This window comes from Anastrepha obliqua, chromosome 3 (genome assembly GCF_027943255.1).
Source record: "Anastrepha obliqua isolate idAnaObli1 chromosome 3, idAnaObli1_1.0, whole genome shotgun sequence".
NCBI classification, from domain to species: Eukaryota; Metazoa; Arthropoda; class Insecta; order Diptera; family Tephritidae; genus Anastrepha; species Anastrepha obliqua.
This window is the reverse complement of record NC_072894.1, coordinates 12,534,843-12,558,338: the sequence shown is the minus strand read 5'-3', so window position 1 is coordinate 12,558,338 and position 23,496 is coordinate 12,534,843. Positions and strand designations below refer to the sequence as shown.

The following is a 23,496-nucleotide window of genomic DNA, read 5'->3' as shown; positions in this document are numbered from 1 at the left end:
ACATTCTTCATCATCTTCGCTAAAAAATATGTATATCGAGCTTGTTAAGGAGGCAGCTGCTTTAGAGGCTTCAAAAATCGATTTTTTTTTTGCATAAATGTCTTTCCAAACTATCCAAGAATGTGTCCTCAAAATTTCAGAAGCAAATTCAAAACATTTTCGGAGTTACAGAAGAAGTTGTGAGCAAGCGTCGGGCAGGTATACGAGCGGCCGGATCGCTCGAAGTGCGGTTTTTGGGTTTTTTATTTTTACGATTTTTCCTAATTGGCGGGAAAGATAGGAAAAAAGTTTAACGTCCCATCGAAACTTGATAACATTGATTATACTCGGAAGTAAATTTTCTTTTAGTTGAACCTAAAAAACCTTAAGAAAGTTATGATTAACCCACTTTTTTAACAATCTAAAGTGAATTTGTTTTTCCAAAAAAATGAATTTTTTTTTAATTAGCAAAAAATTGTTGAATTTCTCACCTTTTGTTTAATTTTCTTGGTTTAACTAGAAGCTATACTATACTAAACTTAAATTTTTTTTGAGTTTTTTGGTTTCTGATAAAAATTGCGACCTGCATCTTTCCCGCCGCACGACACACGCACACTCGAGGCGCCACGGTACTATGCTTGTACCAGGCAAAATATGACATATATTTTAATGAAAAAATTTGAGAAGACTGTTGAAATATACCTATAACAATAAAACCTGAAAGTTTCGTTTCAATCGAGTATTTCTTTCGTTCCCAAAAAAATCCACGAAAAACTCGATTTTTTGAAGCCTCTAAAGCAGGCTCCCCCCTTAACGAGTTCATGGTATTTTGTGTGTGTACTTAACATGGATTTTTATATTCTTTGCAAGCTCACGCGAATGCCACAAAATAATGGTCCCCATTTGGTTATCACTCACTTCGGTAGGTCTCTCAAGGTGACCTTCACAATAGAGATTTTTAATCAATTCTGACAGCTAAGTTATATTTAAGATTTGATGTCCTACAAGAGTATTACGAAATAATTCCTTTTTAGTCTCAGCGGCTTCATAGCGTTTACAAAAATAAGTCAGTAAAGTATGTGGAAGATGTTAATTTCTACACCTCAATAAAACATCCGCAGATGCAAATAAAATTACACTCAATTTGCTTCCAAACGAAACTACAAACCACCGCTTACCTGTATATGGAAGTCAACTTGGGAGTCAGTTACGTTGCTCAAGTAGAAGAGAATAAACGAGAGATCAATTTGCTGCTAAGGAAGTGAATCTTCCTTGCTGACAAGTCCAGAAAGTACTGCGGTATTGAGGTGCATCAAGTCACTCAGTTCTTACGGCTGGGAAACGATTACGGCATCTTCCAGCGGTAGTATTGAATAATAGCGAAGTCTGCAATAGGAAAAAAAACTAACTGAGAAATGCAAACGGTCTTTACGCTCTGTCTCTCAGTCATTGGTTATCCCTCATATCATCCAAAGAAATAGTTGTGTTTTGTTTTTGGTGGTGAGGTAGGGTTAAAAATGCCTTCGCATCATATAGTAACCGTTGTTACCACGTGAGTGGTGACTCCACTACAAACATGCCTCCTTTTCTCTTGCATTTTTTCCTAAGCCCAGGGACGGCTTCCGCATGGCTACGATGTAGAGGTGTAAGACGGCGTGCGAAAAAGGGCATATTCGCTTACTCATCCTTCCAAGGTAGCCTGTTTTGAAAAAAAAAAAAACATTTACTTAATGCTCTTCAGGATATTCAGCACCATTTCATCCCTCCTTTTCCGGATCATATCCTCAACGAAATTTGCGACAATATTCGATTTCTCTTCGCCTATCATCATTTTCTCGATTACTTCTGCAATTGTAGTTCGTTGTAGAGCTGTTTCCTCTGTGTACCCCCGCTCGCATTTGAAGAAGGTATGCTCCGCATCATCGTATTCAATATCTCCGTAAATGCAATTTGGTTCACCTCTCTTATATGCCACAAATACTTGCGACTCGTGTCTGAGTCAAAAACTGACTCGTGTCTGAGTCAAAACTGTGTGAGGTAATAGTCAACTTGACTGTGTTTTTTTCTACCGGCTTTTTCAAATCGGGTCGCCCTGTCCATCTACCTTACTGTCCAAAGTTCCATCTTGTTTGCCAAAGTCCAAAGAAGTCGTTAGTGGTTGAACTGGCTGGGTGAATTAGTAAAGGCAAAACCATAGTGTGGACAGAAACCAGCCGTCAGCCAGTCATTTTTAGAAGCCGAAGTTATTTTGGAGAAGTAAAATTAATATTTAACTTTATGATATATCACAATTTAGTCAAAAACAAAAGTGGATGATTAATTTTGCGCTACTTTGCACAAGTCAGCTCACCGTCATTTTACCATAAAAAAGTACCTGTGCTGCTCTTCCATTGGAATTTATTAATGTTTTTAGAATTACGCCAAAATATTTCAGAAAAATATTAATATTTCCTTGAGCTGAACTGATTTGAAAATACAAGGTGGCGCAAAATTAATCATCCAATTTTGATTTGGAGAAAAACAGCTCTTCCATAGGAATTTATTAATGTTGTTAGAATTACGCCAAAATATTCCTGAAAAATATTAATATTTTCTTGCTTTGGTGGCGCAAAATCAATCATCCAATTTTGATTTGGGAGAAACTGCTCTTCCATCGGAATTGATTAATGTTTTTAGAAGTACGCCAAAATATTTCAGAAAAAAATATTTATATTTTCATGAGCTGAGCCGATTTGAAAATACAAGGTGGCGCAAAATTAATCATCCAATTTTGATTTGGGGAAAAACTGCTCTTCCATAGGAATTAATTAATGTTTTTAGAATTGCGTCAAATTATTCCTGGAAAATATTAACATTTTCTTGTGTTGAACTTATTTGAAAATTCAAGGTGGCGCAAAATCAATCATCCAATTTTGATTTGGAGAAAAACAGCTCTTCCATAGGAATTTATTAATGTTGTTAGAATTACGCCAAAATATTCCTGGAAAATATTAATATTTCCTTGCTTTGGTGGCGCAAAATCAATCATCCAATTTTGATTTGGGAGAAACTGCTCTTCCATCGGAATTTATTAATGTTTTTAGAATTGCGTCAAGATATTCCTCCAAAATATTAATATTTTCTTGAGCTGAATTGGTTGAAAATACAAGGAGGCGCAAAATTAATCATCCAATTTTGATTTCGGGAAAAACTACTCTTCCATTGGAATTCATTAATATATTTAGTATTACGCCAAACTATTCCAGAAAAGTATTAAAATTTTGGTGCGATAAACTGATTTGCGGAAGGTGGTGCAAAATTAATCATCTGTAATCAATTTGGTTTTTGAATAGCTGCTTTACTAAAACCATGATTTTGAGTGATGGAAATCTTATTTTGATCTTTATGCGCTCCACTGCTTGTCTGTTTGTATACTCCAGATGTATAGTTCACAAGTGTCAAATATGTTTGAAGTACGATGCCATTTGCAAAAATTAGTCCATAGATGTCGCTAGAAGTATTTTTAAACCTTCCCAAATGTTTTGTTTTTCGTCTGTCATCTGTCAACAATATTTAGTTCATTGTTTGTTACGTTTCATACAACAATGCGTTTTTGTCGCTCTTAAAAATGTCGAATTTCGTGCCTTAAAACTATGATTTGTGGACATCTTTGAAGAAAGTCTCATTTCATAGGTATATACCGTAGACCTTTTCGGCATAAATTCTTGCATTATCTGAGCTGATTTTTGGCAAAAAGTATAATAAATTTTCTATACCAGTAGGAAAACTGGAAGTCTCAAAATTAACACAAACATTTTTTTTTTGGTTACGAGGTGTGTTAAAAAAGAAGACGGGCTGCGTACATTCGATTTCCGATTATTCAAATTCGTCTTACTCTTTTAACACACCTCGTATTGCTGACTTATTCGAATGCACGAAAACTCCAAATATTTATGGAGTACGATTTCATTCATGTAATTGCTTCGCCAAGCATTGCAGTAGCGCATCCTATTAAACCAATATTCCACGACCTTAGTGAAGGTTTCTGGTTCTATCTCACAAATGGCTTGCTCGACGTTTGCCTTAAGACCCTGAATCATTATAGGATTGTTAGCATAGCATCGGTGCATCAGAGAATCGTACAAAAAGGCATGCCTCTGAAGAGTTCACTATTGACGAGAAAGGTGTTTTCAGCAGCATTTTGAAAAAAAAGAGCCAGTTATGCCATCGTTCTGAAATCCTCACAAAACGGCCACTCCATGAGGATGTATTGCATGCTTAACGTTCATGTGCGGCTCATCCGATCCCCAAAACGTCTGTTTCGCTTGTTAACATAGCCGCCAAGATGAAAATGCGCCGTTTGGATTACACAGCATTGATTTTGAAAATAAGTATGCAATATTCCTCAGCTTTGTGTCAGCGCAAAGCTAGTCACTTCGTGGAGATATGATATTGGTTTTTTGTATAGATTTGTAATGGCAAGGAGTTGGCACAGTCAAAATAAGATATGATTAAAAACAGAACACTATTTAGACCACCCTGTATATATAAGTCTATAATTAACTCAGCCATTCTTTGCTAGTTGCTTATGCCAGCTCTGAATGGCCCACAGTGGGCTGCAAATGCAGCATCGATCAAGTGATAGAGTCACGCACATACCCATTCGGTTATATCGTCAAATCCGCAATCATTCAAAGCCATCATTTATGTGTATGAAAATAGAAAAATAAGCAAACTGATATTGACAAATTGTTAATGTGACCACAAACATCAACAGTTGAAACTATTTTTTTTCACATGAAGTTTTTTTTAAATGCATTTGGATTATTTTTTGCGATTTTATATTTCTTGTTTTCTGTCAGCGCTGATTTGTTAGAATATAAAGTATTAAATAGTAAAATCGTCAAAATTAATAAATAGCGACAAAATTGATTTTTATTTATAGTTATTCATGAGCATTCACATCTTGTCTCGCATGGTCACTCTAAGCAAACCACAGTACACAACTCAACTAACAATAAGCTTAGCTGAGCTCGGCGAATATGCCGCAAATAATTTATTTAGCTGTGAAATTTGAAACCAAATCCCAACAGAAAAAAACAAATTCTGCTTGTTTTCTCCACCTTTTGCTTGCATATTTCAATTTTTTCGTTTTCTATTTTCTGTTTTCTGTTTTTTCTTTCTTCTATTTTTTGTTAGTTGATCGCACATTGTCAACGAGTCGAATTGACAAATCGAGGCCCAAGCTCATAAGCTGTTTAAAAGGAGTTTAAAGTGTCTTGCCATGCCTTCGTTGCTGGTGCTGTTGCGCAACTAATGTTTCTTGTAAATTTTGCCTAACAATATTTACCTTGGCATATGATTAACCAAAATTTCAACAGCTAAATTGTTTTTGTGTTTCTATTGTCAATGGCATTTCTTTTCATTTGTTATTGCATTTCTTTTTTGTAGCGATAATTAAATTACCATTACAACCATTGAAGGCTCCTAGCCTCTAAAAGGTTCTTAAAAAATTAAGCAAAATTTACCCCCACTACCACACAAACGACACTAATACTCATTAAACTTTCATTTATGTATTTAGGCGTTCTTTTGTTTTGTTAGGCCGTCGTGCTTGCGTTTTGTCAGCAACTTTCTTATATTTCTTTGTATACCTCTTCTTTCAAGATACCAAAAACAAAGAGGCTCTATGCAACCCCTATGCTGATCTCGATGATCCTTACCAGCGCCCAGCCCTGTGGGAGGATATCGCCAGCTCAATACAAAATATCGATCCTGAGAATGCGCTCATGTTAGGCAACAGCTCAAGTTCAACGGTGGCATCGGTGACTGGTGGCACATCACACTTAGCACTTATTGGCAGCAGCAGCAGCAGCAGCGGCAACGCGAACAGTGGTGTAGATGGTGGCAACACTTTGTTGCCACAAGTGAAAATGGAGGCAATCGATGATACGCTGCTGGAAACATTGTCCACCCCATTGCTCAGTCCCATGGAGATAAAGACGGAGAAGCCAGCGCTACAACAACACACACACCTGCACGCACAACAACATTATGGCCATTATCAACTGCCACCGCAACATCAACACCATCAACATCACGCGCAAGCACAACAACAACAACAGCAGCAACATCTCTACCAGCATCATCCCAGCTTAAGCGGGAGCGGCGGTGCCGATCTCGCTGCTACCAATGATGATGACACTATAACGCTAATGCAGTTGCATCAGCAGCACCAGCAACATCATCAGCAGCAGCAACACATGGCCTCCTCTTTGAATAGCAGCAATAGCAATAGTCCTAATCAACCAAATCGTTGCAGCAGCACCGCAAGCAGTCACAATGCCGAGCTGAGTGGTAGCAATATTGCAGGTGGTGGTGGTGGTGTTGTCGGCAACAGCGCCTTAAACGGCAGTGATAATAATAATAGCAATATTTCCTATCAACAATATGCATCTCAACAACACTTAAGTAGCAGCAATAATTATCTCAATGGTGGTGGCGGAGGCGGCTGCAGCAACAGTGGACTTGTGGCCTCCTCCTCGGCGAATGTGACGATCAGCACGTCCGTAACGCTGACCAACTTAACAGCGGCTACGACGCTGGACGGCAGTGCGAGCAATAATAACAACAATAATACAACAATGAATAACAACTTGCACGAGAGCTACGGTTATAGCTGGCATAGTAATCAGGTGAGTGCCCAGGTGACATAAATTACTTATTGAGTTACACTGTGCTACATGCAATTGTGGCAGAAAGAAATTTTGCAATATCGGGCCAAACGATTAAAAATGGAGGTAAATTTTAAAGAACTCCACAAAAAAACATGGTATGATCTGCATCATAGGTCGGAACTTTGCAGTAACAGTAAAAAAGAAAGACAGTAGATATAATTTTTTACTGATATTGTAACGTAGTTTGCATTACCAGTAAATTTTCACTGATTACTGGAACAAATGGCAGTAAAAATATATTTTACTGATTACTGAAAAAAACTTACAGTGAAATATTATATTTTTTTCTGATTACCGAAAGAAATTACAATAAAAATATTTTTTTACTGATTACTGAAAAAAATTACAATAAAAATATTTTTTTACTGATTACTGAAAAAAATTGCAGTAAAAAAATGTGTTTCTGATTAGTGAAAAAAAATTACATTAAACTATTTTTTTACTGATTACTGGAAGAAATGCAGTAAATATTTTTTTATTAGAAAAAATGGCAGTGAAAATCAAAAAAAAAAAAATTACAGTAAAATACTTTTTTACTGATTACTGAAAAAAAGGCTGTAAAATATTTTTTTATTGGAAAAAATGGCAGTAAAAATCAAAAAAAAAAAATTACAGTAAAATATTTTTTTACTGATTACTGGAAAAAATGCAGTAAAATATTTTTTTATTAGAAAAAATGCCAGTGAAAATCAAAAAAAAAAAAATTACCGTAAAATATTTTTTTACTGATTACTGAAAAAAATTGCAGTAAAACAATTTGCAGTAAAACAATTGCAGTAAAACAATTTTTTTCTGAATAGTGAAAAAAAATTACAGTAAAATATTTTTTACTGATTACTGAAAAAAAATGCAGTAAAATATATTTTATTGGAAAAAATGGCAGTAAAAATCAAAAAAGAATTATAGTAAAATATTTTTTTACTGATTACTGGAAAAAATGCAGTAAAATATTTTTCTTATTAGAAAAAATGCCAGTGAAAATCAAAAAAAAAATTACCGTAAAATATTTTCTTACTGATTTCTGAAAAAATTGCAGTAAAACAAATTTTATCTGAATAGTGAAAAAAATAACAGTAAAATATTTGTTTACTGATTGCTGAAAAAAATGCAGTAAAATATTTTTTTACTGGAAAAAATGGCAGTAAAAATGAAAAAAAAAATTGGAGTAAAATATTCTTTTACTGATTACTGAAAAAAATTGCAGTAAAAAATTGTTTTCTGATTAGTGAAAAAAAATTACAGTGAAATATTTGTTTACTGATTACTGGAAAAAAATGCAGTAAAATATTTTTTTACTGATTACTGAACAAAAATTGCAGTGAAATATTGATAATATAATTTGATTTGTATTATCAGTAAAATAATTAATGTTTATTGGTGGTCAAACTGTAATGCAGTATCATCAGGGAAATTATATAATTTTTGTGCCCAATAAATATTTTTAGTTTTGTCTTATCATCTTTTCCTCAGAAAAAGAAGAGGAAGATGAGAATATGGCACACGAAATACAAAAGAGTCAGAACTTAGAACCGAAAATATTAAATTTCATTATCAGTAAAATTTTACTGATTACTGCTCTTTGTAATGCAGTGTGCCCATCTTTGATCTGTATCTACAACTTGTCTTTTATAGCCTATTTCCTTCAAGAGCTTAACTGCAGTTAGGAGCTACCTTAGAAATATCTACAGTTGCCACTGCAGTAGAGTTAAATCAAATAGTTGGTTTGATCTTACATTTGAATTTGCAGATCACAGATGGATATCGTTATTTTTGATGTTATGTATTTTTAAATAGGTATTTATTTGGTTCATTAACTGAAAACATAAATTTTTGTTAAAGAAGGAAAAATATTTTTCTGCATGAAAATTTTATCAAACAAAGTTCTGCACTGGCTCGCAGTTGGCTTACATAGTTACGGTACTGAAACCACCGAAAGTATCTGAAATTGTCTAAAAACAGAAAAATATTTTCTGTTAGGCCTGCAAAATAGAAATAACTCAGTGTAGAAAAGAAGAACATCAATTTTATGGAAATTTTGGTATTTAAATGCAGTTAAGTATAATAAAAGCTTGATTGAATTGTGCCAGCATCTCACTTAAATATTTTTATTTATTCCTCAAAATACGATTGGCCAATCTATATACCAAGAAATACCTAAGTGGATTACCTTTCAAGACCAGTGTAACAATTAAATGCATTTCAAATAATTATAACAGAAAAAAACGAATGAAAAATTTAGCTCAACTCCGTCTCAATGAAATGAATGCAATTATCTTTATCGCCTCCGCGTTTATTTTTTCTTTTCTCCATTTTTATCCGCAGCCGTATCACCCCAAATACCAAATACCGCCACCACCTCTAACAAACTCAACGCTGCATCAACAACAACAGCAGCAGCAGCAACAACAACCATCTCAATCAAATCCGCAACTTTGCCCACCTGCAGCACCAACAGCCGCCAGCATTAGCAGCAATTCAATGTCAACGCGACACATATTTGTACCGCCATTAACACCGCCCAGTTCAGATCCCGGAAGTCCGGGTAGTTCAATGGTAGCCGCAGCAGCAGCTGCAGCAGCAGCGGCGGCGGCTGCGGTAGCGGCGTCAAGTGGCAATACGCAACAACAATCAGCACGACGCACCACGCCCCCGCCACCTTATCAACAACAACAACAACAATTGCTGCAACAGCAGCAACAACAACAACTACAACACCAACACCACCACCAGCAGGGTCGTCCACTTTCAAGTATTTGCCCCAACATGACGCCACTGCACTCCTCTGTGCACCATTTAAGTCCAGGGCGTACGCTAACTCCACTCAGCGCTAACGGTATTGGCGCAGGCATCGATATTGGCAGTGGATTTCATGGTATCAACAGCAGTGGTAGCGGTGGTGGAGTTATGGGTAGCGGTCGGGGACGAGGGCGAGGTGGTGGTGCCAGTGCACCGGCACACCTGGCAAATCTGATTGTGCCGACGATACGCTCGGTGCGCTACAATCGGCGTAACAACCCGGAGTTGGAGAAGCGGCGCATACATCATTGCGATTTCGAGGGTGAGTTTTGTGTTGAATTTTTATTATTTTTTGTTCTCGCTTCAGTCTGACCTATTGAATTAATGAAGTGCCACTTGAAATACGGCATGCTGCGTATTTTATTTGTGATATAAAGAAATGAAGAAAAATTTGGGGCTTAAATATTTCCTTCTCGTGCTCACTACAATTATTAAACTTTATTTAATTTATAACTCAATATTGTTGACGAAACAATGATTAAACTTTTCCTTTATTTTTGTAAAAAGTAAAAATCAGAGCAAGATTTCCAGCCTTTCGCTTTTCTTGCATTGGCGAATAAAAGTTTGAAAACTAAAAAATTAGAGGTATTTAATGGGTGGCTGCCAGACTGCTTTGAGCTCAACCAATCTCATTTCCAGAGTGTTGAAATATGTAGTACATTAAATATGGATCTGAATACTCGCTTGTCTGGTTAGTGGGAAATAGGGATTGTGTCGAAAAAATAGCAGCTTCATATAAAAAAAAGCTTAAAAGAGCAATGAGATGTCGCCAGAAAAGTGCTTTGGATAGCTAAAAAGACATACTGGCGCATAATCAAAGTCGAAAAAAGTCAGTTCTGTATTTGTTAACTAGTGGTTTAAGGAAAATTGTAGCTTATTTCAATTATGAGGGGAGGTTAGTGGCTGCTGGGGTATTCACCTGTAGAACCTTCGGTCACAGCTCAAGAGGAAGAGGAGTTCAGCCTACATAAGAACAAGAAAGAAATCAATAATAAATATATACGTGGACAATAAAGCAGCAATAAGCCATAAGTTCATATTGTATTAAGCCCAAAAATGTTCGACGGGGCAGGAAGGCCATAGAAAGGCTAGCCGCAAACAGTAGGCTGCATATCTATAGAGTGCCTGGTCACAAAGGCATTATGGGGAACGAAATATGATGAGAGATAAGCAGAGGAGATAGCAAAAAGTGCTATTAGACTACCTTCTGAACAGAAGAACGACACACCAAAACCACTAAATACAATATACAATGAAATGGACGACTACATGAAAAAAAAACGGACATCGAAAAACCACTTGTGAAATGCTGCTCTCGCAGTTCAAAATGAAGTCCTTTTTGCATCGAATCGTTACGGGTGATGAAAAATGGGTGTATTTCTCCAATCCCAAGCGTAAAGATCGTATGGTCCGCCCGACCACAAGCCAAAAACAACGGCCACACCAAATGGCTTCGGCCGCAAGGCAATGCTGTGTGTTTTCTGGGACCAGCGTAGTATGATTTGGTACGAGCTATTAAAACCAGGTGAAACAGTTGACGGTACACGCTACCAACGACAATTGGCCGATTTGAACAGCGCCATACACCGAAAATGCCCAGAATATGCCGATCGGTGTCACAAAGTAATTTTTCTTGATGATTTTCTTGATGACAATGCACCGCCACATCGAACAAGAGCGACCCGGGGATTGGTGGAGACGTACGATTGGGAACCGCTGGTGCATGCGGCTTACTCACCAGACTTGGCGCCCGCCGATTATCATTTGTTTGCATCGATGGGCCACGCACTTTCCGAGCAGCGCTTCAATTCTCACGAAGAAGCCGAAAAATGGCTTGATGATTGGTTTGCGGCCAAAGACGGCCAAGTTGTTTGGCGCGGCAACCACAAATTGCCTGAGAGATGGGAGAAATGTGTCGCTAGCGATGGCTATTAATTTGAAGATTAAATTTGTAACCATTTTTTGTTAATAAACTTTTGAAATTGAAAAAAGTCTCATTTCATAGGTATATACCCTAGGCGCGCTTTGAAGTCGGTATTTCGCTTATATGTAAAATCGTATTCAAGCCCCAGCATGAGGTCACAAGGAACAGTTATAATGTTTTATATAACATATGCATTCGATATTTTAATATTAGCCAATTATGGTTTTATTATTTCATAATGCGCGCTTAAATTGAAAAACACATTTCTTTAGTTTTATATTTATTACAGCAATTACCATTAATTTTGCTTTAATTATAATAATTCGGCCTACAAAGCCTATAAAAGCCATGACTGGTATTTGAATTGGCGCCATTTGGTAATTTCAGCAGCTATTTTGTTTTCTTTTCAAACATTTTTGCTACAATTACTAAAATATTTAAGTCGTCGACTTAGCTATCGTTTACGACGTCCGAAAGTGGTTTTTGTGGTAAGACTTTTTTGTTTTTGTTTTTCAAAAATACTTACTTTAAAATACTAAAATACTAAGCACTAACCAAATATTTTTCGCAAACACACCAAGTTGCTTATTTTTTATTTTAGCTTTAACTTTCAAAGTTTTTTTTTTTTTTTGCAAAGCTTTGGCAATTCGTTCAGCCGGATGATGGCGGCATTTAGACAAGCTAATAATTCATAAATAATGTCACTTAAGCTGTGCTAAGCTAGTAAGTGTCAGCTTTTAATAATTTGTATGTAGAGGCCACTGGAAAACTTACCACCGTGGCCGCATTTATAAAACACTAATGTTTCTACATTTATTTTATTTTTCTAAGCGGCATTTGCCCGCAAATTGACACCTCTTTGGCATGCGATACTTTATCTCTCACCTTCTGTACACCGGTGCAGTAGCCTGAAACACGAAAAAAAAGAAAAAATTATACTCAAAGTGCGTCTTTTTGTCAAAATTGTCACGTCTCTTTGGTAGCTGGTTTGTGCATAGAAGAAAAGGAAAAATATAAAATTATTTCAACTTGTGCTGTATGCGTTTAGTGCTCGAGCGTTACGAGCGGATGCATTCACATGCCAGTGTGTCAAGCAATATTTAATGAACTAAGCTGTCAAAACCGTCACCGAGTTGACTGTTTTTTGCTTCTTATGCTTCAATGTGTTTGGAAATATCTGCTAGAAGCATTTAATTGAAAATTCAGGTTGCAACATTGGATTAATGACATTTGGGCAGACGGAAAATTTACACTTAAATAAAAAAAAAAAAAAAAAATACGCATCAAGATTTACTTTAAGTGGAAGATAATTTAAGTTAGTCGCTTTTTTTAAATTTTGAATATATTTATCCTTATTTTAAATTAAGTACTCGTAGTGGCTTACCATCGTGCCGTAATACATCTCAGTCAATGGAAAGTCCATATCGACTGCGTGCGCTGCTAGACGATGCTAGAGTTGAGTGGTAGGTAGGTAGATGAAATGGTTGAAGCACCAGACTGTCACCCGCCAAGTAGCACTGAAGTGCCGTTTCGATACTATTACGAGACCTCCAACGGGCAGATAACTACAGCCAACCAGAAATGTTGATGTAACGGAGCAGATTGATGGGATTTAGGCTGGAGCATTGCCTCGGGCTGTCGCAGAAATGAGCACGCAGTGACTTTAATCGTCTGGTCGCAAAACCCAGACAATTACAGAGGAAATACTCAACAGTCTGCTTCTGTGAGAGAACCCCACAGCTTCTGCAATGTGGAGTAGATGGCAAACTCAGCTTTTATGCCTGTGTGCCGATCGTCCAATGACCGATAGGCACAGCTAAAAGTTTGGGAATTGAATGGCGTGCAGTCCCCCGGACTATCTGCGCCCTGCGCCTATTGCACTGCGACCATATGATTTTCGAAATACCACACAAAGAAATAGATTTCCAACTGATCTGTGCTTTCCTGAGAAATTCTTTCCCTTGCATCTCCCCTTTAACAGCAGTCAAGTGGATGCCGATGGCCACGTGGTAGACCCCTGAATCGAATTTAGTCGTCGCCTTTCTGGCAAGCTCATCAGCAATTTCACTTCCCTTTATTTTCCCATGTCTTGGAATCCAGATCAGAGAAATTTTACTTACATACCCAAGTGCCGTGGTAGTAAGTGGCTATTTTTAGTTTTTTTTACAGCGAATCAGGATTTGTTTTTAAGTACAAACTTTCACATAAGGTTCAGGATAGGAAAAATAATTATAAATTTATTAAAGTTTATTATATGGACTTAATCAAATGAAAGGAGGACAGTTTAGAAATGCTCGCACCAAATTTATTTTTATTGAAACATAAGAAAAATGTTTTCTAAAAATTTGTCTGCTTCAATGGCGTTAACATTTGCCATGGACCTATTGAAAAAACAGAAATATTATGATAAGCAACTTTAGTTTAGCTAAAACCTGAAAAATGTATGCTGCTGATTTTATTTTCTGAGTACTCGAGTACTCGACTCATAACAAAACTCATAAATATGTATTTAAAAAAATAATTATTTAGAAATTTATTCACTATATCTTTTAAACATCCCTACGTATTGGCGTTTTTTTGTCATTATCATTCAATTCGCACACTCACGTTAACTATACGCGCCAACATCATGCCGGCCATCTGACCACTTGGCATGCAGCCAAAGTGGCAACCGCTGGCAAAATTCTTGATTTTCCAAGCAGCTTAAAAAATTCCCCGCACATATACGGTTATAAATACAAGTAAATACGCGCACTAAAATTTTCAAATGAAAAACTAACTACTGAAAGGTAACACGCTGTCATTTCCGTCTTACATTTTTCGCTCTTCATATGAAATATTTTGTTGGAGAAAAAAACTCGCCTATTCATGAAAACTTAGCACAGAAATATGCACCCACCTTCCAATAAGTGTTGAATTTTCACTTTCCCACTTAGTTTGCAGACAATCTGACCAGTTGCGCTTACTCCCCTGCCCTCTTTGCATATGTATGGGTGTGCTTGTATGCCGTAGTTGTGCAGCTTTTGTATTGTACGTAGCTGTAACTGTAACTGTCACATTGGTGCAACGTTGCTCTACGTTGCATGTTACACATTACTGTCATGTTAGACAACACCATCGTCTCATTTCTTCACTGTCCCCTTCCCTGCCTTACGTAGCTGCGACTAAACGCCTTGCGGTTGCTTCGTACTCGTACTTGCACTATAAAGTTGATTGTTGTTTTTGTTAGCTGTCTGCAACAAGAAAGCAACATGCATGGCAGGCGCATGCACATTTAACACATGTCAGCAACTGCCACTAAAAATAACAACAACAACAACAACAAAACAACCATTACAAGAGCCTCCAAGCCAGTACCAGTTAAAGTTCCATTTTACCCGTTAGCCTTTGTAAGGTTGTTTGTGACATTTCTCAATCGTCCTTTAAAATTTTCATTCACCACTTTTGCTTTGTTTTAGACTTTCTTGGAAATCATTTCGCCAGCTCACTTAAGCTTTAAAAAGTTGAAGTTGAATTGTTTTTTGCAATTCAAAAAAAGGAATATTAATTGGCTGCATCGCCTTGGATAAAATTCAGTTGTTGGTCTTTTAGCCCGTTTTCTCTACTCGAGAGAACTAATTTCTTGAAATTTTTTCACCAGCCTTTGAATTTTCGACTAAATCAGGCGATTATTTCCACCAAAGAAATCACGAATTTTGCGAAATGTCTTCCTTAAGAGTGGACAATTTTCATGATAAGTTTTAGTGTTTTAACGCGTTATTCTGTCTTGTAAAATTGTACATCTGCCTACTTAACAAATGTCAAAGTTGTTATAAAAGAGGAAGCCTCTAAAATTATTCACTACTGATATCTATAAATATATACATATTCTAGCCTATAAGCATTTATTATATTCATTTGCTTAATAAATAAATAAATAAATAAATAAAATCAGTTAAGTGCTAATCAAGAAGCAGAAGTGAATACTAAAGTCAATATTATAATATATATTAATATAACAAAAAAAGCCACGAAATCCTTGTGGACAACCAGACAATTACTAGGGAGATCCTGGGGCCTCAGCCATAGTATGGACCACTGGATATACACCCAAATAGTTAGACCAATCATACTGTATGGGACACTAGTATGGTGGAGCTCATCTATCCAACAAACAGCGATAACCAAACTGGGAAAAGTACAAAGGCTTGCTTGCCTATGCATCACAGGGGCTATGAGAACTACCCCAACAGCTGGCATGGAAGCACTCCTTAATCTCCCACCACTTCATATAGCAATCCAAGAGCAAGCAGCTACGCAAGCACTCATGCTGCACCTCACCGGTCACCTAAGTATCCTAAATAAAATCAAAAACACCATAAGAATGGCTCAAGTTTCAGACCACATTGACCCAACCCTCTGTTTCACAAAAGGATACACAGTTACCTTTCCTGAGAGGATCGAGTGGAAAACAAACCCGAAATGGATGAATGATGATTCACAAAAATGGTACACTGATGGATCAAAAACACCTTATGGTCTAGGAGCAGGAGTAGTGGGGCCCAGAATCCACAAACCATACACTCTCACAAGGGATATCACCATCTTCCAAGCGGAACTATACGCAATAATGGAAGCAGCAAACATCATGCAACGTATAAACCACAAGAGAGTAAAGATCAAAATACTCTCGGACAGCCAATCAGTTCTAAAAGCTTTAGATAGCTATACCTACAACTCAAAAACCCTCTTAGAACGCCACAAGGCACTCAATAACCTGGCATCCAAAAACAATATCTCATTAATTTGGGTACCGGGGCATGAGGGATATGACGGCAACGAAAAGGCAGACTTTCAAGCAAAAAAAGGGTTGATGCAAACTTCATCGGACCTAGTCTCATGTTTGAATTCAACAAAAACAGCCTAAAACAAAAAGTAAAATACTGGGCCAAAACTCTATTAAATCAGCATTGGAACAACGTAGAGGGTCTTAGACACTCCAAAAAGTTCCTAAGTTTCAACGCTAAAAGAGATAACATGGCCCTCACGTTAAACAAAAAGAGCATTCGCACTCTCACAGGCGCCCTCACGGGTCACTTCACCTGCAACAAACACCTACATAAATATGGCATAACTAACACCAGCACCTGCAGATTTTGCTGCGAAGATGAGGAGTCTATAGAACATCTCATCATCGTATGTCCGGGGTTGACGCATAGAAGGAAAAGGTTTTTAAACAAGTTCATGCCTACAGATGAAGACCTTCAATCACTCCCTCAGAAGGAGCTGGTACAATTCATAAGCATACTTAACAGTCAATAGACAGCGTAGGGTGCACAATAGATCAATATAATCGCAGTACTAAAGGGCCCATACCTTAACCCTTTACTACCATTAACCATACCATTAAAGGCAATAACGCAATTTAAAGCCTTGTTCATCTTTTTCTTCTTGATTGGCGCTATAATCGTTTAAGCGATTTTGGCCGAGTTAAACAACGAGTTGGACACACCAGATAAAGCCAAGTCCTTCTCCACCTGATCTTACCAACGCAGAGGAGGCCTTCCTCTTCCTCTGCTACCACCAGCTGGTAGAGCATCGAATACTTTCAGAGCCAGAGCGTTTGCATCCATCCGGACGACATGACCCAGCCAACGTAGCGCTGCATCTTTATGCGCTGTTCCATGAGCAGCAGAATCTTTAAAGCTTAATTTCCTTAGCTAATTTGTCTGTTTGGACATAGTCCGAAGTTTAATATAGTGCTCTAAAAATTGAAACTATTGAGTCGAGAGAGATACTTTAGGATAAGAAGATCTTAAGGTGATATAGTTCTCAAAAATACGTATCCGTAACTTAAATGAAAATTCGCGTTTCAAAACCTAAGGATTTTAAATATTGTAATTGTCAAGCACTTCTAGTACGAGCAAAATGACCATGCATCCTCTGTTAAAAGTTACTGCGGATTTTTAGTTATTTTTTATTATTTTGAATTTCGGTTGTGGTTTAAGTTTGTTTTGTATTTCTGCTTCTACTCAGCCGGATTCGCATATTTAACGCATTAATGGACATGTTACAGTAGTCATAAATGCATGTCCCGGTAAATTGTATGCAATTATTGCGGTGCCTTAAGTGGAAAATCGAATATTTAAACATTTTTGTTAAACATAAAATACATGGCAAAGCAACATTAAACACTGACTGGGAGGTCAACCATTGTCAACAGGCATGCAAATTTACCCAGAGTATATGCGATCATACAATGAAATTAGCAGAAAACTGAACAAAAACAAAAAAAAAAAAACAGTGAAGCAAAACCACAAAACCAAACGAGCAAAACACAATCACACACAAAATTTGCCACTCTAAGGAAATACGAAAAATAAAATACAAAAGTGGCATTTATTTACCATACCTCCATATGCCAATTTAACTGCTCATATGCGCGCGCTCCGCCAGAAATAAGTACAAGTGTGTGTGTGTGTGTGGTTGTGCATAGTAGCTGTGTGCAGCATCAGCCATTAAATGGCTACCCAGCTCAAACATAAACGCGCAATTTCAACTTATCGTCACACCGAATAGTGAGAGAAATCTCAGAAATGTTTTCACTTCTAATTTGGGTTAATTTCCTTGCAACACCCAATGTTAATGGCAATAGCAGTAGTTGCCCACAATGAGGCATGGCCAGTTACATTGTAAAGTGCGGATATTTCTAGCGTATTTCAATTCACACACACATGCACAAACTTATGCTATGAAAATGTTTGCTCGCAAGTAAGAGACTTGCAACATTGCATGCCAAAGACTATGCGCGTTTATGTGTAGTTGCGTTAAATACTTTTAGCCAAAATAGGCACAAAAATCTCGACACTAGACCACAAACACTTCGCGCAACAACAACATGCAATATAAAAAAAAACCAAAGAAACCAAAAAAAAAAAAACAGAAAACCGAAATATGTACAAAGTATGTAAGTATAACTACGACAACCCTGGCAATGTTTACATAGGCACAGGTTGTTAATAGGCATAAGAAGCTACTGCGACACGTTTAAAAATCGTTTACAATTTTAGCGCACAATATAGTACATACAAACAACAGAGCAAAAAAACAGAAAAAAAAAATTAACAAAATACTCGTAACGACAAATACCAATACGGGCAACAAAAACAACAATGAGCAACAACAACGTAGCAATGAACTTGACGCAGTACGCGTTGCCTGCGTTACTGCTTCGCTTCTGTTGCTGGTGGTGAAAAAGAGCACAGAAAGAAATGTTTGAACGCGCACAATAAATGGTCAACAATGTCGTTTGCTGCAAATAGTCCAACAACACTCACATTCAGCACTAAACTCAGCTGCTGCTGGTGGCTCTTTTACGGTTCCTGCTACCAAATGAAGTTATTATGCCATAAAGGCACACAGCGCATTGTTCAAGCGTTCATCGATGCCTAAGTATATATGGTGCATGTATTTCAGTTGTGCATGTGTATTGGTGCATTAGTGCAAGTGCAGCTATATGGCACTTGATTGACATATCAGTGAACGCAGGTAAGCAATAAAACTTTGTTGTGGACATTGCACAAAAATGCGTCTTGTCGGCCTGACGAATGCGCAAGCGCAGCGCAGTGAGTTGATTCGATTATGCACTGCGCTGATACATAAAACTATCTACTATGGCGCATAAGCCAAGTCAAAATATAGTCGGGCATGAACTCATTAAGCTATGGTTTAAGAAAAACTGTCGAATTTGTAGTCAAGAATTTCTCCTCGACACGAAGGACGCATAGAGCTAACGGATGAGGGAGAAAAAGAAGTAAAACTAAGAATATAAAAAAGATGAAAAACCAAAAAACGCAAATAAATTGAAATAAATTAAAAAATTCTGCAATATAAGAAAAGTTTCATAGGAAACCCCAAGTCATGCCTAAGAAAAGCCTAATTGAAAAAATAATAATGAAAGAGCCGAAGGCCCTAGTAGTCAACGAACAATTTATTTATAATTAGTTTTCATGTAAACAAATAAATAAATAAAAATATTAATACAAGAAAATGTTTGCCGATATAAAATAATTTCCAAGCCGAGCTCATAAAAGACAAAACACGCCAAAAATCAAAAGAAATTTCAATTAATAAATGAAGAAGAAATTCTCTAAAAGAACCGTCAAAAAAGCAATTTGAAGCAAAAATAATTTAACTCAATTCAAAATATAATACTAGCAATAAAAATAAGGAGCTACCAAAGCAACGGTACAGACAAGCACAGTTCCATGTCGAGATACACCTTTAAGTCGGACTATATAAACTCAAATAGTGATCTTACAGGCGGTGGAACAACCAGGCGTTTTGTGGATTTTCATACCTCCATTCCAATAACAGTATAATAAAAAACAAACGAAAAATAACAATATAGTCGATTTTGTACCAGGTTTTTAGCTTTATTGAAATTGTTACTAAAGTTGGTTATCAGCAAATTAAAACCAAATGCAGTAAAAATGTTTCATTTTCAAGCTATCAAGAATTTAGATTTATATGATGATATAATGCGCCTTAAATGACGCAACTTTCGTCGGATTGGTTGTACATTAGAGCGGGTCCATTTAAAAATCGCTCATTGCTCTGTGAAAATCGTGTTCTAGGGATCAAAATAAGAAACTTTGCCGAAGGAACCATACCTCTAAAACGAATTCTGATGTCCCCCAATTTGGGTCGAACGAAAAATCCCACTTTGACCCATTTAGAGTGCTCCAATCGAGTCCAAATGTATGACCGACCCTGATTTTCACAGAGCAATGGGCGATTTTTTTGCTTCCCCACAAATCGACCCGACCTATTGTACATAGTTGTAGTTCTACATACTTCAGAAGAAGGGAGGCCGCATTCTACAAATAGCAATCACTTCGTCTCTTACTCTTATGAAAAACATGGTTTCACAAACCAATTACATCCAAGCAATTTATTCCATCTGAATACGCTAAAGATACAGTTAGCTTTTTTTGCCTGAGCATATAATTCCATTGCAAATTTTGCAAATAGTTTATAATTCGAGCGCGCGATACGGCTAATATTTTTTGAATCACGGCAACCACCCGACTCGAGGGCGCTAAGGTAAATCCTATCTATGCAAGTGCAAGGGCATTATGTGTCAATAAATTTTCACCCAATGCAAAATATCATACAGCAGACACACAGCCGAAGGCCTTTGAGGTCGTTTATTTTTCAAACTTCCCCTTTCTCAAACTTAGGAGCAACTGATCCGATACATCGCTCGAATTTGAAATTTATCGGATTGGTTAGTAGCTCGCCACTCGCGAGTTTTTAGGCGCCTTAATTTCAAACCTGATATCAGTGTTTTAGGCCCCAAATAGCGAGTAGAGTATGCCTAAGAAATTACTACAGACTCCACCCATTCTCTCCACTTCTCTCTAAGACATCTATCAACGTATGGATGTGCATACATTACAAACTAAACGTTCCTGCTTGGCTTAATCTAGTTATTTGCTAAGACTCTCCGTTGCCTGTCTAACTGTCAATATGCCTATGCTAACAAATGCCTGTCTGCGTATTTCTATATTTGTCTATTTTTATGCCATATGCTTCGTTTATATTTTTGTCGTATTGTTGGATTCTTTAGTGAGTCAGTGTGTGTGAAGTTGTCGCTACGTGCTACAAATATCTTCTACCTAATATTTGCTACTTTACACATACATACATACATACATATGTAAATTTGCGCATACCCAAGTATACACAAACGCAAACGACCACCTCCACCGCAATAAGCATAAAAGGTGGTTAAGTTTCAAGGGCCTGTATTGATTTTAAATAAAATAAAAATTTTTTAAGAAATTATTGTCACTTCTCTTTATTATGATAATACTGGTATGGCTCAATTATGCGTAGAATAAAATACCGGCCAAATGGCCGCCGCGGCCTCGGCGGCACACCTCCATCCGATGATCCAAATTTTCGAAATGTCGATGACGCTGAGGCATAATTGAGGTTCTATGCCGTTAATGTGCCGAATTATCTCATCGTTTCGCTCTTGAATTGTTACTGGCTTATCGACGTACACCTTTTCTTTCAAATAACCTCAAAGAAAGAAGTTCAACGGTGTCAAATCACATGATCTGGGCGGCCAATTGACATCGCCGTGACGTGAGATTATTCGGCCATCAAATTTTTCGCGCAAAAGAGCCATTGTTTCGTTAGCTGTGTGGCAACTGGCATCGTATTGTTGAAACCATATATCGTCCACATCCATATCTTCCAATTCGGGCCATAAAAAGTTCGTTATCATCTCACGATAGCGAACACTATTTACAGTAACTGCCTGACCGGCCTCATTTTGAAAAAAATACACCCAAATACGGCCCAATGATGCCGCCGGCCCATAAACCGCACCAAACAGTCACTCTTTGTGGGTGCATTGGTTTTTCGGCAATCACTCTTGGATTATCATTCGCCCAAATGCGAGAATTCTGCTTATTGACGAATCCACTGAGGTGAAAATGTGCCTCTGAAGATGATTTTCTTCACGAAGTGCGCGATACGCATTTTGATTTGAACGCCCATTTTCATAATAAGCCTGAATAACTTTAACGCGTTGCTCGATTGTATATTTTTCCATGGATCAAATTGAGTTAATCTGAAATTGAAAAATGTTAAATGGAATGCAGAAGAAAACTTGAGGTGTAGGTGTGGTTCATATTCAGCATTGGCCCTTAAAATTTAACCACCCTTTATAAGCAGTTATTTGCGTAGCTGCTTTTCTAGCAAGTCGAATTTACGCTTGCATGAGTATATACATACATACATACATATAAGTATATTGTTTATTATATTTAAGTAAGTAGCATCCAATCAATAACTATGTAAGTTTATTCTGTTAGTATTGATTGGCAAATAATTTCAAAGTTTATTCAAGTATGTATTTGTGTAAGCGATGCCAGTCAAGTAGAAGTCGCCTAGCAAAATATTGTGGGACTATCCGCTAAAAAGGTTATTCCGGGGTAATTAATTCCAAAATTTTGAATCACTTCTTCGAAGTGCGAAAGTAACAAGACTGAGAGGAAAACCTAAATACGCACTGCACTCGCACATGACGACGACGGGATAATGTAGCTTGAGCTAGCTGTAGTTAGACTACAGCTTGATATGCTGAACACGCCGGTGCAAGCCCTTTCTCGGTCAAATATATATTATACATTTTTCAAATAAAATTTGATTGTAAATAAAATCTTGGATATTAAAATTTGCACAGCATTTAGACGAAAGAAAATACAGTTTTTTTTGCCAGCGGCTGTGGTCGCATGATCTTTTGCGACTTATTCCGGACATATCCGGGACAAATCCAAATATGTGCTTTCCTGCATATGAAAAAAATGTCACCCATTCATTAAATGTTTTTCCGTCCGGAGCGAATAATATAGAAATTTGAGCTCCTTCACAGTTGTATTCCTTATAAATAAAATATAAGAAACTATGATATTAATAAAATTGAAAGAAAGTGAAAGAACCTAAGGAACAAATTCCTTCATAAAATAATTTTTTGAAGTTTGAAGAATATTCTAAAAAAATACCACTGTTAGTTAGGTTTTTACATATTAACTGCATTTCAAATTATGAAGCCAATATAACTGCCAATCCAAAAGGATTATCATAAAATCGAAAAAAATGCCTCAAAAGTCCATGTGCTTTATTTCTCAATGGTAAACGTGCAAAATTCTGCTAAAGAAGCGGCAAACCTCTTTGCCGTTTTTTTTTTGTTTTAATTTAATTCCAATTTTCTTCTTCCAGTCAGTGATTTTGGGTTTGCGTATGAAGGGAATCCGTCTGTTGACTTTGGCTCCAACTTGTTGTTTTCGAACGATGTGGCCAAAGGTATTGCTTAACTGAAGAATTCCACAAAAACACGCACACACGCATTCCACGGCAGATGGTGGAACAGATGAAGATGTCAACTACAGGCTAAACAAAGTGTGAGCGAGTTCGCAAATTTCCAGACGATAATCTTTCGTTAACAAATGCGTCCGCATCATCTGCTGAATATTCTGGCCGAACACCATTAGCAACGACCCGCTGTGGAGACCAACCAATGATGCG

The 23,496-nt window shown here is 37.1% G+C and overlaps 1 protein-coding gene across 1 annotated transcript in view; it reads left to right on the top strand.

The window, feature by feature from the left end:
• Positions 1-23,496, top strand: part of LOC129240647 (dendritic arbor reduction protein 1) — a 124,411-nt gene that overhangs the window by 1,572 nt on the left and 99,343 nt on the right. The window contains exons 3-4 of the mRNA XM_054876573.1: positions 5,626-6,653; positions 9,018-9,753. Coding sequence (XP_054732548.1) covers positions 5,626-6,653; positions 9,018-9,753 — 1,764 coding nt within the window. The remainder of the gene's footprint in view (positions 1-5,625; positions 6,654-9,017; positions 9,754-23,496) is intronic.